This window comes from Pelobates fuscus, chromosome 4, assembly GCF_036172605.1.
Source record: "Pelobates fuscus isolate aPelFus1 chromosome 4, aPelFus1.pri, whole genome shotgun sequence".
NCBI lineage: Eukaryota > Metazoa > Chordata > Amphibia > Anura > Pelobatidae > Pelobates > Pelobates fuscus.
In genome coordinates this window covers 118,064,654-118,080,160 of record NC_086320.1, presented here as the reverse complement: position 1 = coordinate 118,080,160, position 15,507 = coordinate 118,064,654, and the positions used below count along the sequence as shown (strand labels likewise).

Genomic DNA, 15,507 nt, shown 5'->3' with positions numbered 1-15,507 from the left:
AAAGCATTGGATTGGCTGAGATCATCAGAATTGATCATCTCAACCACAGAGGCAGTGCATGCAGGAGCCAGCCACGAGGAGACCCATGCAGTGATGGACAAAAGTTAAGCTCAATACACGTTTCACAGGGGCAAATGGACTAAACATTAGTATTCCTGACACTATAGTGGTCCTTTAAGCATAGCAAAGAATCTATTCTTGATTTTGTCCCACCAGGCTGCACCAAAAAAATAAATAAATAGCAAAAGGAATCAGTTTGACTAGAATATCAATGCTGCTCACAGTTGTCATCATGTTGCCACTGATTAAGCAATTTCTCAATTAAAATTCAACCCTGGCCCCATGCGTGAAAGAAAATGCAGCATCAAAATAGGACAAGGGTTAACACGAAAACACCATTTCTGATTTCTGCATTTTCACTTTCACTAGCAGAGTAAGACGATTTGCTCACCATCATACAGTGATGGTGGGGAGTTTTACAAACCAACAATGCATAGCAACTGTTCTAACTGTGTTAAAAACACATTTAATGGGTCACTCCAGACAACAACTTGAGGGCATTTTATAGCTTTTGGCTTAAATACATTATTTTCTCTTGCTCACTTTTGTATGCTTTTTGGAAAGAAAAATAATTATATGTAAAATGTTTTACAGCATTATACCTCGACCTGACCTCCCCATTGTAAGACACGGCTTTCATGCTGGCTACTGCCTGTCTGTCCTCCCAAACTGCTGCATTCTTTAAGAACATTTTTTTTTAATTATTATTATTTTTATCAGGAAGAAAAAAAAATAATCTGAGTTGTAGTTTAGATAACTCGATAAGCAAAAAAAAAAAAAAATGAACTAAAACCTTCAGAAAGCCTTGCTCTGCTTTACAAATAAAACTGTAATGTGATCTGTTTGACAGATTGGTGCACCAGTCATGCACCAAGTCATCCAGTTTCTACGGGGAGATCTTAGACCAATGAGTAGAAAAGTTTTCCCCACCCAACAAGTACTCGAATCACAATGAAAAAGGAAAAATAGATGACATATATTGCATACATAATTTTAGGTCGAAATAGAGCTATCGTATGTTCACAGTATCTGCTATTTTGATCTAAATGTGTCATACGTTTTATTAAATTAACTGCTGTGCAGCAAAAAGTGTAAAAACAAACACACACACACTTTGCTTTCTTTTGTTATTTCTATATTACAAAGACATACAAAAAAAATACATGTCCATGAAATTTGTACATAGCAGTTAATATTTCAGGTGGGAACAATATCCAGTTACACAGTATTTCTAATGGCATTCCCAGTAACAAACAAAAATACTTTTACATTACCTTAAAACAAACAGAAAAAAAAAAAAAAAAATACTCTCTCTTACATTGTAGGGGATAAATGTGTAGTAGACCGTATAAGCATTTTCTGCTGCTCTGGAATGATAAAAATGGTCTATTTTCTCACAATATATTGCACAGTCTGAAAAGGTACCAAAAAAATTAAATAAAATGAAATCTAGAACACAAAATAAAAAAAAATAAAAAAAATCACAATCTTGGGAAGATGATTCTCACATTTATAAAAAAGAAAAAAAAAATCTACTAAGAAACAAACATTGTTTCTACAGTAGCAATAACTTTAGAAAACTTGGAATGAAATACAGTATCTCAATTTATTGTATCCAATTCACCTTCACCCCTGAGTTTGTATAAGTCACTGCAAGAGTTTGATTGAGCCAATGGCAGCGTTTTGCATTCAATGTCCACAGATGGCAACTGAGAAACTCGCAGAAGTCAAAATCTGTAATCACAGTTAATAGTCATGAGGCCAAAAAACCCTCCCCCATCTCAACCATTCAGAGGGTAAAGAAAATGTCTTAAGTTGAAAGGGGTAAGACCTTTTCGTTAAAAGAAAGCTTCACCTTGACGATCCCGTGTGCAAATAACACGAATAGAAAAAAATATATATATATATATATATTGAAATAATGTAGATATGTCTTTGAGATCAACCCAGGCAGTTCAAAAAGAAATGTTCAGAATTTTTTCAAATGTCTTGGGTAAAGTGGTTAGACCACCTCCTTGGCCATTAGCTCCATTTCTGCAGCTCGTTTGAGAGCAACATCCACCAATAACTGAAAGCCACTGAAATCTTGGTTGTAATCTGGAGGGGTAGGAGGTGGAGTGTTGAAAAGTCCACTCTGTGGGCTTGTGTTTTGTCCAAGTTTATTTGTATCATCATGGCATACAAGCATGGCCTCTGTTAAAGTATTACTAGTATTTGCCTCTGTCTGCTTCTGGTTTGGGATCTGTCCGGCGTTGAACACATGAGTGAAGTTGAAAGGGGCATCATTTAGAGAAGATACAGTGGTATGACATATGACCGATGGCCGAGCTAGAAGGGATTGTGGAGGAGACAGTTTGGAAGCAAGGAACTTCCCCGAGCTCTGGCTAGACCCTGGCACGTTGAATTGAAATGAGTTTTCGTCAATAGTGGGAATATAGGGTTTTGCACCAGCAGTGGAATCCACCTGCATTGCCTCTGTTATTTTGCCTCCTTTCCGAGTAATTGTAAACTGATTGGGGTCCTTCCCATCCTTCCGTAGCATATCTGGCAAAAGTCTGCGGCGAGCATTAATAAACCAATTGCAAACCTAGAAATACAATAATAGACATGTCATAACTTTGCACATTTCTGAGACTTTTAGCGATTTTGTACAGAGAATATGTTATGGAAAATATTTGTGTGTTCAAACTGAACAAGGACATTTATAGCAAAAGAAGCACATTTTTCACCCTATTGAATAACATTTACATGTGAAAATGCAACTCTCATACACTGCAAAATGATAACCAACATCAGTCAGGTTACTGCAAAAAAAAAAAAAAAAAAATACAAAAAAAATTAACTTTGCATGAATGAGTTTAGAAGAAGGTTGAAAAGCCATTTTTTAACTGGCACTGTGTCATATTACGTGAAATTTTTGTATTTTGAACTCGCCCACATTTCACCCACAACGTGTCTTTTTAAAAAACTTCCTATGTGAATTTATCTTGGAGCGAAAATAAAATAAAAATCGTGGAGAACTCTATGCAAGATAACCACTACAGCTTGCTACAGTGGCTAAGCTGCCTAGAGTACCATTGTGCTACCTCTCTGTTTAATATCAAGCAATGATTAGATAAAACACTCCAGAAGGTACAGCCTCCATCACAACTGCATCGATAAGAACCAACAAATTCACATTATTAATGTCAATATAGTCCAATCTGGGTGACACAAACCATCTGAGACTACCCTGCCCAGAGCCACTAGAGGGACTTCCGAGTGCTTAGATGACTTTGGTTGCCTAAATGATGCTTGACGTCCTCACACTATGCATGAGAACTTCCAGCATCACCAGATTCCCATATCAAAGCACTGATTTATGCATTCCTATGGGGAAATTCCAATGCGAGTGCGGCCCATAGGTGTTGGGAGGTGCATGGGCAGAGCCTGATCCAGCGCCAAAGGACATCGCCGCTGGATTCAGGTAAGTGACTAAAGGGGTTTCAACCCCTTCAGCGCCAGGGAGGGGGCACTGTAGGAGCCTATAGTGCCAGGAAAACAGTTTTGTTTTCCTGTCACTATAGAATCCCTTTAAACCTTTGGAAATGTGCAAATGGTTCTAAATATTTCAGTGATGGAATGGAACCAATGACTAACATCTGTATTAAAAAGGACTGTTGCAACTCATTATTGTAAACAAATAGACCGCTAACATTATCATTATAATACACATCATCTAACATGAAGAGGATCTTGGACAATAGACTAGTTACGGATGGATTTTGACAAATTGGGTAAAAACAAAAATTATTTTTAAAGGTTACACAAACTGTCTAGCGACAGAAGCAGAACTGACCACACATATTCTCATTTCCTATAGAAAAATATGTAGCTTGCAAGAAGTTTTCCAGTTAGATTAATCCTTTTAGCAAGATATACAACACATAGCGTTGTTTTATTAATTTTTTTTAATTCTAATGGCGAATATGTATTACACGCTACTAAAATATCTAGAATTACAGCACCATGTACCCAGTGCATGGAATTCCACATTAATGCTATTCTACAAAATACCTAAAGGGATGTGAGAGCAAAGAGCTAAATGATGGGGGAAGGGAGACAATAGCATTCTTTACAGAAGCACTGAACATCAAGAAAGAGTTACCTGTTTGATGGCCTTTGGCGATCTGATAAGGATCCAATGCTTTTGCAAGCCTTCCTAACTAATAAGGGCCGACAAATAGGTCCCAGTTGTTGAATTATATTCTGTTACACCGAACCCTTAAAGCACTTTCGGCCAACACAAAGCTTTAGTTGTCAGTCTTGACATACACAAAAAACTTAGCCCAATAAGGCCCCAGGAAATTTAAATTTTCGATGCGGCTGAACGCTCTCATTTTTAAATGTTTCTTACATGTCATTTCCCATACCTTAGGCTAATGGTGGGAAATTTTCCTTTGAAACAAGATGCTGTTTGTCTTTCGATCAGAGAGCGAGCGGTGAGTCACTGGCACAGCTGAACTTTTTGTGCTTCCAAACATGTGTTCAATTACCTCAGTCAAATCTTTGGCAGGAAATAACCCCTCTGACTACATAGCTGTGTGGTGTTATAGGACAGTGTACCATAAGACAGGTATACTGGAGAAGAGAAAAAAAATCTGTTTATTTAAAAATGATTCCTCTCATTTTACTGAATCTAAACTAATTTTCAATGAAAACTGAAAGATTGGACAAATTTAAATTTCACTACAGGGTCAACAAGCCATCTAGGCTGTAGACCACGAGCACTGTTACCTACAGATATTGTCTGCAGCTTGTTTGATGTAGTTTCTAGGCCTGCACTTGTAAAGTCTTGAAACCTAGCAAAAAACACTATTTTTGTATCTAAAGCAGGCGTCTCAAACTCAGGTCAACCCCAATGTTGCTGAACTACATATTCCAAGCCATCTACTGCATTCAGAAAATTCTAGGGGTTGTAGATCATCAGCATCTATGGGGCCCAGAGTAAGAGACTACAGAGTTAAAGAAACGGCAGCAATCATAATCCTTTTCTTGAAAAAAAATGTAAAAAGCATAATAAGCTGAAGTAAGGCAGCTGGAAGTGACAATATAAACAGAGGGACACTAGTGTTAGGAATATAAAACTGTACTCCTAACACTATAGTGTTCCTTTAAAAGGAATACTACACTCTTTCAGTCTTCCTTGATTTGCAAACCTCCTCCATGATACGGACATGCTGGTTTTCTTGCCAGCGTTCCTATACTCCCTACCCAGCGCAATCAGCGCCAGCTATGGAGTTACCATAGTAACCACAAATGCATGCATAATGGTTGCTATGGTTGGAGAGCAGAGTCTTGTGGGAGGTCTCTTTTACTCTCCATGACTCTCAATTCCTCAGCATTCAGTGTTTGCCGAGGAATTGAGAGAGACGGGATAAAAATCGATTTTTAAAATCGGTTTTCCTCCAAATCCCTATATTTTCTATAAATTGCTAGTGCAATGTATATAGGTCAATAGAGATACGGCCGGTTACCATTAAATTTTAGTAGTTAGACCAATGATGGTTGACTTTGGCAAAAGAAAAGAAATGACAGAGCATGTCAAGAAATAAATAACCTCACAGTCAAAATTAGAACTAACACACACAGAACCCTGCTGTATAAAACCAAAAACACGACATACATAAATGGATCCTGATAATAAATAACACCATGTCATCCATATTTGTACATACCTGTAATGTTGAGAGTTGTGTTTGATGGGATAAAACTGCCTTTTCTTGTTCGGAGGGATAAGCATTGTAGCGGTGTTCGAAAAGCCAGTCCCTTAGAATTTGCACAGATTCCTTGGGAAGATTTCCACGTCTTTTTCTTTTCCCAGATGTGGCAGACAGATCCAGTGGGACATCAACGCTATCATCATCCTCCTCATCAGTGTCAGTGCCAGAATGTGGAACTAAAATGATACAAAAAAAAAAAAAATCACCATTAAGTGTCTCGCTTCCACCAAAACTATGGTCTCAAATAAGCACTGGAAAAACAGGCAGGAATTCAGATTAGAGGTTCCAAAACAGCAGTGATCTAAATATTCAAGTTCAAGCTCTGCAGAACACTCAATGTTTCACTAAATCTCTAATAACCTAATATATCGGGTTAAGAGCATAGAACCTAGGCAATAAAGCAGCAGGTCATTGCTAAGGTAAAAGAGGGGTTGGAAATATATTTTAAAAATGCATGCTTACTTTGTTTACTAGCATATTTTGTCATCGTGGGTGAATTGTTGAAAATAGAAAATATATAATCTACACAAACCATTGAACATGTAAGGCAATTTGAAGTTTGCGTGCCATGTTTGTCAGCATTGCTGATTATGCAATCCTACATATTATAAAAACTCACCGGTTATATACAAATGCACTAGCAAGTTTACAGGGCAGAGTATTAAACAGATTCCAAACAAAAAACATACATTTTCAAAACACACACACACACACACACACACACACTCTCTCTCTAAGCTTTTTAAATATTTCCCCATTAAATCACAGCTTGGGTTTACAAAAGGTAATGTAATGTCTTTTGTAATGAACAATACCATTAAATCTGTCAATCCCATTTGGAAGATAAGATCTAAATTCCTTAGATGAGCATTCTTTTTCCACTGAGATTCTCTTTGAAAAAAGTTAGGTTGGCTCTTACACTGCGTAACAATTGCATCCCTCAGTATTTGTGGTCTGAGCGACAACAGCAATGAAAGCCTTTCTGGACACCCAGGAAAATGGTTTCATGGTGAAAAACCACACCAAGATTTATTTATACACCAGAATACCACAAACCAAAAGTGTATTTGAATATCCATAGTTAAAAAAAAAAGTTTTAGATTTAGAAACTTAGAATATTTCAAATGCAAAATAATGAAGTATTGTTTCTCTTAATACCTTCTCTTGGAATAGCAGAATTTTGCAGTGACAATCTTTTGGGAGCTCATCTAACTAAAATAAAACAATCAAGGAAGATAGCTGTAATGCAGAGTTTAGAGCAACAAAAGAAATATAAAACAAATCATCAATGACAACAAAACATAACCTGGTGTCATCAATCTGACCTTGGATGAGAGAATTTGGAAACTAAAACAAGAATTAAAGGAACATTCCAATGCCCACATTGGAAAAAAAATAAAATAAAATAATATATATATATATATATATTAAGCATCACTATTAAGTAAATATGCCACCAATGAATACATGCATGATTTTTGCATGAGCTTAAAAGAGCTTGCAAAAGTTGAAGTGCTTATTATTGCAGATCTTGCAAGCCCTCGCATTTTTAACTCGGAGAATACTTTCAGTCTCTTCACACAGAAATAGCCAATCAGAGGCTTCTCACTGAGCACTAGCGGGCACTGTTTTGATTGCGCCAGCTCTGATCTGAGGTCTGTAGTTGCAGGATATGCTGATCGAAGGACTGTGTAGGAGAAGGCAGGCGAGCTCAAGTAGAGCTAACTCTACTCCAAACCTCGCTGGCTGTTTGATTGACAGCCAGGGGTGTTCCATAATTATGCAGACTTCTGATAAATATCAGCACTTTGGTAAACTGAGTTTAAAATAGGATAAATGAAGAGATAACAAGATAGAATATTTCTACTTAAACACGCACAAAAGGCATATGAAACATGTCATGATACTTATATACAACTACTTGAGAAGAACTACTGGAAAAGATCTGCCTTTTGACAGACAACTATTCTGAAAGTATAGACTTCATCTTAAAACTAAGCCAGAGCTCGACAAATTCCAGGCGCCAGGTCGCCATGGCGACTAGAAATATTACCCTGGCGTCCGGGATTTGTCAGCCTTTCACCTAAAGTGGCCGGCTGGGCAAACAATGGAGCCAGCCGGCTGCCTGCCCGTCTGCTCAGGAAGCTGTGTAGCCCGTCACCCACGGGAGGTATGGAGGCGAGCAGCTCAGGAAGCTGTGTAGCCGGCCACCCGCGGGAGGTATGGAGGCGAGCAGCTCAGGAAGCTGTGTAGCCGGCCACCCGCGGGAGGTATGGAGGCGAGCAGCTCAGGAAGCTGTGTAGCCGGCCACCCGCGGGAGGTATGGAGGCGGCTCGCTCAAGAAGCTGTGTAGCGGGACCCCCGCAGGAGGTATGGAGGCGGCAGGCTGGGGCAGCATGCGAGGGAGCAGTCTTCCTGCAGCTCCTCTCTGCTCCCTCGCGCTGTGTAATGATGCCGGGAGCTGGCCCCGGCATCACTGCAGATAGTGCGAGGGAGCAGAGAGGAGCTGCAGGAAGATCATTGCTCCCTCGCACCCAGGAATATCAGGCCTACTGGACCCCAGGGAAAGTCCACTCAGCTCTCCAAAAGGTAGAGAGGCTGGGTGGATTTGAATTAAAAATATAAATGTGTGAGTGTTCGAGAAAGTGTGTGTGTCTCTGTGAATGAGTCTGTGTATGTCTGCCAGGGTACCTGCCTCCCTCCGAACACATGATTGGTGTTATTACATACCTTTTTTTTCCCCCACGCTGTGCTGGTTTCCTTGTTGCTTGTACCCCCTTCCACAGCTGAGATCTTAAGGATCTCAGCTAAGCCAGTGCTTTCCCATAGGAAAGCATTGGAAGGGTATTACGCATGTTCTCTATGGGTAACATTCAGCGCCTCCATGTAGAGCACAGGACTCTAGTGGCCACCTGAGTGACTGTCACTATAGGTCTTAGTAGACAGCAATGTAAACGCTGCCTTTTCTTTGAAAAGGCAGCGTTTACATTGAAAAGGCTACAGGAACAGGCTATAGGCACCAGAACAACTACATTAATCCGTAGTGGTTCTGGTGACTAGTGTCCCTTAAAAAAACCTGGCTCCTAACTTTTTTAGCTGGCTCCTAGATTCCAATTTGTCAAGCCCTGGACTAAACAATCTCTACTTTAGTTTATGAGATCTTTTGATGGCATTGGTATTCCAGTGTATTCTAAATGAGTATTTCATACAATTGATTTTACCTTTATGGCATACTGAAAAGTAACAGAGCTGCTTTAGGAAGTCTAGTGGAGTCAAAGTGATGAACAACCATCATAAATTTTTTTTTTTTTTTTTAATCTCCCATTTCCATTTCTGCAAGTTATAAAAACCATACAGACTTAGTGACGGTAACAAACATCCACCTCTGATTGATCATTCCAATATGTAGAAAATGTGACACAAAGTAAAGGTGTGATGTATACAGATAGCATCTTACGGAAAATAAAGGAGAGGCACACATCAGTGCCCAGAATATGGTCAGCCTGCTAAAAACAATTCAACATAATTTAAAAGGACTATTTCCAGTTGATGTTGCAAGCTGTATTTATGAGCACTTTCCCAACTCTTTCCCAATACCTGAGTAATGATCATATGTTATTACTTTCCCTGGTGGCATACTAAGCAGATATGAATGAAAGTTATTAAAAAAAGAAAAGTCACTGTCCATTTCCCCAGACATGACAAGAAACATCTGTATGCCTGTATCTGTATGTAACATTCATTATAAAATAGTTTGAAGTGACTTTCGTTGACACAAACAATGGTATGTAAACTAAGCTACATATAACTTATTTTATAAATGTTATGGAATTTACTTACCAGTCTCTCCCAGCTTAAAAAAAAAAAGCAATAAACTCATAAAAAGAAAGATCGTCAGCATGATTCAAGGAATTGCAGGCCCCATACATTCTTGCATAATACCCCAATACAGTCTGACTGGGCAACTCAGTGCACTTTGGCAACCAGCACTTATTAAAAGGGACTGCAGAGAAACTCACAGAAAAGATTCAACCATGTGGAACAGCAGATTAGAATAAAGCTGTGCCACTAAGGCTGGAAACCGAATACAATCAATCTGTATTATCAGAGCTTAATTTTTTTTTAACTTTGCAGATCTTCAAACCTCTTGGAAAGATGCATTACAATACGATAAAGTACCAACAACTTCTGCAGCGCTGTACAAAAAGTGGACTAACAGTACAATACTAATTGGACACACAGGACCAGAGGGTACTAATGGTCCCTGCTCAAATGAGCTTACATTCTTACTTTTACTCTGATTTAAACATTTAGAATATAAAAATAATAGTCCATGGAAAAAAAGTATTACATGAAAAGTTAAAGTTAACAGTTAAAAGATGTCTTTTATTATGGACTAAAAGTAGCCCAACACACACACATTTTAGTGTGCATCTCACATGCTCAAATGGACTATGACCAAACACTGTGCATACAAACATATGAGAAACAGTAAAGACGCAACAGAAATGGTTGGAACTCAAATTAACTAAACACTTCACATTAATTCACATCCAGTTGTCTGAACACTTAAAATGTACCAGACTTAAAACAAGTTGGAGTAAAAATGCCTTAACTATATGGTGTTAATACGCCGAATGATTGTAGATTTTAGCCTGCATCAAAAGAGCACCCACCTTAGGGTGCCTTTTGTTAGAATGTTCTGTCAAATGTAAAAAATGAGCCAGAGAATGCAATGTAAACAGATACATGAAGGAGAGCTTTGTAACGTCTAACCCAGCAGGAAACAGCTCAGACTAAGAACACTGCAAGTCATAGTTCTTATCAGCACTAAACTTAATAACTTCAGCAGAACTTTGATTGGAAAAAAAAAATGTGTTTGTAATTGTTTGGACAGATAAAAACTACCTAAATACACTTGCATGGTAGAAAAAAAAAAAATAAATAAACAAGGGTGTTATATTTAAAACAATCACAAACACGTCTGTTGATGGATAGAGAGATCACACATTGTAAACACAATACACTTTTGTTACCAGGGCACGTAAAGGGAATTAAACTTTAAACCTAGGAGTTTTAGAGTGGTGGGCAGTGTAGTTCATTGCTCCAGTTCTCAGGTTGGTTTATGCATGATTTAAAAAATAAATAAATAAAAGTTGGCATATTTCACACATGAGAATAATAATAATAATAATAATAATAATAATAATAATAATAAGTGTTTCCTAAAAATTAAAGTGTAAAAAAACATTTACCCTGATGGAGCCAATATTGTTCCACGTAGTATAAGTGGGAAAAAATGTAAATGGAATTGTCAGTCGTCTACGGTAAAGTTCTGTGTGTTGGTGTGAATATTTGCGTTCTGAGGTTTTAAATGTGGCCTTTTACATAGGCTGCCACTGAGGTTATAAAATCTGACACTGACAGATGTCACTGCAAGTTATGAATGGAGGAAGTTGAATAAAATCATGTGATGGTCCTTAAATAGAAGAACAGCAAGTATATCTAACATGTTGCACTTGCACTAAAATGAGGTTGGCTAAATATGTTGATTTTCTATTTAATTTTTTTTTTTAAGGCAAGTTTTTAAAATGTTACTAGTTTCTGTCAAAACTATTACATCCAGAAGTCTTAAAAACAATTCCAAAAAAACTTTTTAGTTCAATTGTGTAATATATTACAAGGCTGTAAAATAACACTTCCAATAAATAAAAAGGTTGAACTATGAAATTAGCGATGATTAATAGAAACTCAAACACAAGAAGACCTGTGTAAGACTTATTTCAACACTGAAACAGCGACAAAAAACAAAAAAACAAAAACGGATTCATTGTTTGCATAAATGAATGAGTTCACTTTTAGAAGTAAGCACAGGGGGGGGGGGGGGGGATTACTAGTATTGTATACTACTTTGGCTCTTTCAGACCACCGTGAAAGAAAACAAGTTGGTCAAAAGGCATTTAAACTTAAGACCAAAAGACACACACACACACAAGATCAACACCAGTTTATAAAGTGTGCAATTAGCAATTCCTTACAGTTCAGAATGTTGTTTTTTTCTGGAATCAAAATGTAAGGGACTTTCCAGAGAGCATCACATTTCTCAAGTTCCCCTTGAGTTATATTATTTAAGGTCTCAGTGTCTAATGATGCAGAGTTCAATGGATCCAAGTTAAACATACTATAGCAGAACAGATACTTGTTCATTTGCGTGTAAAAAGTTAGCACAAACGAGCAAACTGAGTAAATACTCTTTGATTGAGGTACCACATATTACTTCTCAAAATAAATAATTAGAACTGTATGGTTTCATTGTAATGCTTTAGGTAGAGACTAGTGAGTATACAAGTAGAGAACAAAAGATTCAAACATGACCAAATGGTCGTTGTATGTGTGTGGTGGGGGGGGTTGGAGAGTCTTTGTTCTAAAAGCTTGAAGAAAAAAAAAAAAAAGTTTGAACCATCTGCAAGCACTTCCTCACATCCTGATCTGTCAGCAGTACTGCCCCCTCCCTGTCACTCTGTTCCTCTTCTACCAACGTGTATTGCTGTCTTGTGCTTGAACAATGCTGAGCCCACACTATTCAGTTCACATGGGACATTACACAAAATGTGGGATACAAGTGGTTAAAAAAAAAAAAGTTATTTCCTATAGGGTTAATGTCCACTGAAACTAGTGTGATTGACGACTAGTTTTTTTTAAAATTTTTTTATTATTCCATTAAGAAGGTAAATAAAACCAATTATATAGCATGCCCACATCATATTTTTTCATTAAAAAAAAAAAGAAAAAAAGTTGTGATGAAAAATAAAAATAGTTTTTGTTTAGACAAAATCAATATGAAAAATATACAAAAGTCCCATGTAGTAGCTCCTAAGCTTTTTGTAAGTATCACTAGTAACTTTTCTCCTGTCAAATACTGACTCAAAATCAACAAGTAAACAAAATTTCAATATTCGCAGTAAATTATCATTACATTCTGAGACATAACATACGGTAGCACACAAAAAGAACATGACCCACACAGGTTTGAAAAATAATAATAATAAACAATGATAAGTCTAAGCTTAGCAGCCTCACTGGCTGTAGCACATGGTGATCTGGTGAACAAAAGAATCTCAACTTGTGAGTTTGCCTGATGCTCTCAGCACAGGGAAAAAGTTTCACAACTTCGTTGTTTGTGAGCAACAAGTGTACTGTAAACAGTGTGCGTTAGTAGCAAGGCAAGGGATCCATTAAGGGTAACAAACAAAAGTTGTCGTTTGAAAGTAAAATACTTTTTTTTTTTTTTTTTTTAATGTAGTTATGGAGGAGCTTTTCCCTCAGGAATGCAAGTCTAGTTTCCAAACAAAGACTTCCATGGACTTTCACAGTGCATGCCTCACAGGGACTTTCTAGAACACGAAAAAGTTATTTTAAAGTAGAAGTTTTGAAAGATAAAAACATGAACCCACCACCCAAGTTGATTTTTGCAAGTTTAACGTGTTTTCACAGCCCGAGTTTGGGATCTTTTTCTGGTACACATGTGCTTGTAATGACCCCCCTCGTGCTGCAAGTTTCTTTGTTCCTGTGCAGACTGAGCCATGCGTTTCTAGCTCTTTGTTCAGTGAGCGCTCTTCAAAGTTTGCCAGGACAGAGAGAATCCTGCCCTGACCCTGAGCTTGCCCACTTCAATCTGTGCCAGGACACAGCCTGACCACACCGTGACATCACCCCAGATCCTGCCAAGTCTCTTTACAAAGACAAGGTGCACATGCTTTAACCTGCCTGGGTGTAAAAACAACAGCAAGAGCCTGCATAGGTGTCACAAACAGAACAAAAACAAAGTTATATAAACAATGCTTTCAAAACTCTAGCAAAAAAAAAAAACAACCACAAACTGAAAATCACTTTAAACCAAGTTCAAACTATTCCTGGCTCTATGCACAACGGTTTAACAGCACATTTCTTTATTGAAAATGTAAAGTCAGAGCAGATGTCGTGTCATACAGAAGAAGTTTAAATGACAGCACTATCGGGTTGTATGTAAAGAGACAGCCTTGCTCCTGGATGGAAAGCCTGGCATAACACGTTCACTTTGACAGGCAGCCAGCAGCATGGGCAACACAAATGTCCAGACAGCAACTCTGCTGGGCTGTCTGCAGCTGCATCACCAGCACAGGGCTCCGCGCCATCCACATGGAGACATTGTCTGGAGCCTTCACCAGCCACACAGACACTGTCACCAGCATTGAGGACACGGTCAGGACCCCCATCACCAGCCATGCACACTGTCAGGACCCCCTTCATCAGCCTGGGGACACACTGTCAGGACCCCCTTCATCAGCCTGGGGACACACTGTCAGGACCCACTTCATCAGCCTGGGGACACACTGTCAGGACCCACTTCATCAGCCTGGGGACACACTGTCAGGACCCACTTCAACAGTCATGGGGGACACTGTCAGAACAACCATTACCAGCCTTGGACACACTGTCACCAGCCATACACACTGTCAGGACCCACTTCAACAGCCATGGGGACACACTGTCAGGACCACCTTCAGCAGCCTTCAAGACGCTGTCATAGCCCATTCAGCAGCAAATGAGTCCCAGCTTGGACCCTTCCACTGGTCAGGTCAAACTTTCCCCACAGCCAGCAATGTGCCCGTTAACCCTTCAGACCTCTTACCTTTATCCATCTCGCTGTTAGTTTTACTGCCCATAGCGCTTTGTGCAGGTCCCCGTTTAGCCATGTTATCACACCGAGCACTCTTTCCTGGGATGTCCTGGATTAAAAAAAAACCTAAATTGGAGTTTCTTTGTTCACTTTCTAGCTAAAGTTCCCCGTGGGGTGTCTTGGATGAGCGGATCCCTGTGTGTGCCCCGTTTCTAGCGAGTCCCACAATAAGAGAGCCAAGTCAGAGGGAGATGTAGTGTAACGCTTTCTCTCCCTCCCCCTTCTACTAATGAGTAATGGTTTGTAAGAAGGTTCCGAGCTCTCACACCCTCCCTGTGACTGTCAGACTCAGACACACACAGAAGGGGAGGAGATATGTAAAAACCCTCCTGGATTCCCCCCCTGTTCTCCCTTCCAGACAGACTGGGCTTTTGACACTGCATAGGCTGCAGGGGGAGCTTCAGTGATTTAGCTGCTTCCTGTTATTTCCTTTCTTTCCCAGACAGCCGTTTGATCATTAAACTGCAGAGGCGGCTCCTGGTTTTTTTTTTTTTCCCTTCTTTAATTCTTTCTCTTTTGACAGCTGCCTCTCTCTTCTGTCTCCTGTTGCTACGGGATGATCCAACTACTCGCCCAATCGCTCCCCCTTCTCTCTCTCTCTCTCTCTCTCCTAAAAAAACAACCTCTCTTACTAATCGGAGAGAAAAGAAAGGGGGGGAAAGTATGCATGTAAAGGGGATGAATTGAAACTTTACACCAGGAGACGTGCATGTTGTTTAACCCCTTGTAGGAGTTCCCCTATCAGGCTACTGCAGTGATTTTGGAAACAGCATGGAGGGGACTGAGGACAGGGCTTGAATTCAGGGTTTGTATACGACTGACAGACCCCTGTAAGTAGGACTCCAACTCTCATGATGCTTTACCTCCACTGAGGGGTCTAATAATAGGACCCCGTTGGTTTCTGTTAAGGCAGTCTCCGTGCATAATCTGAACATTCTATCCGGGAAGTTGTGCAACACTGTATCC

At 39.2% G+C, this 15,507-nt stretch overlaps 1 protein-coding gene across 1 annotated transcript; it reads right to left on the bottom strand.

Moving 5' to 3' along the window:
• Nucleotides 1–1,056: 1,056 nt before the first annotated feature.
• Nucleotides 1,057–15,091, bottom strand: TGIF1 (TGFB induced factor homeobox 1). Its single transcript, XM_063450456.1, has 3 exons — nucleotides 14,494–15,091; nucleotides 5,778–5,998; nucleotides 1,057–2,647 (listed from the first exon to the last, which is right to left on the bottom strand). The coding sequence occupies exons 1-3, from the start codon at nucleotides 14,555–14,557 to the stop codon at nucleotides 2,063–2,065; spliced, it is 870 nt and encodes a 289-aa protein (XP_063306526.1). The 5' UTR covers nucleotides 14,558–15,091; the 3' UTR covers nucleotides 1,057–2,062.
• Between the last annotated feature and the right edge of the window lie 416 nt (nucleotides 15,092–15,507).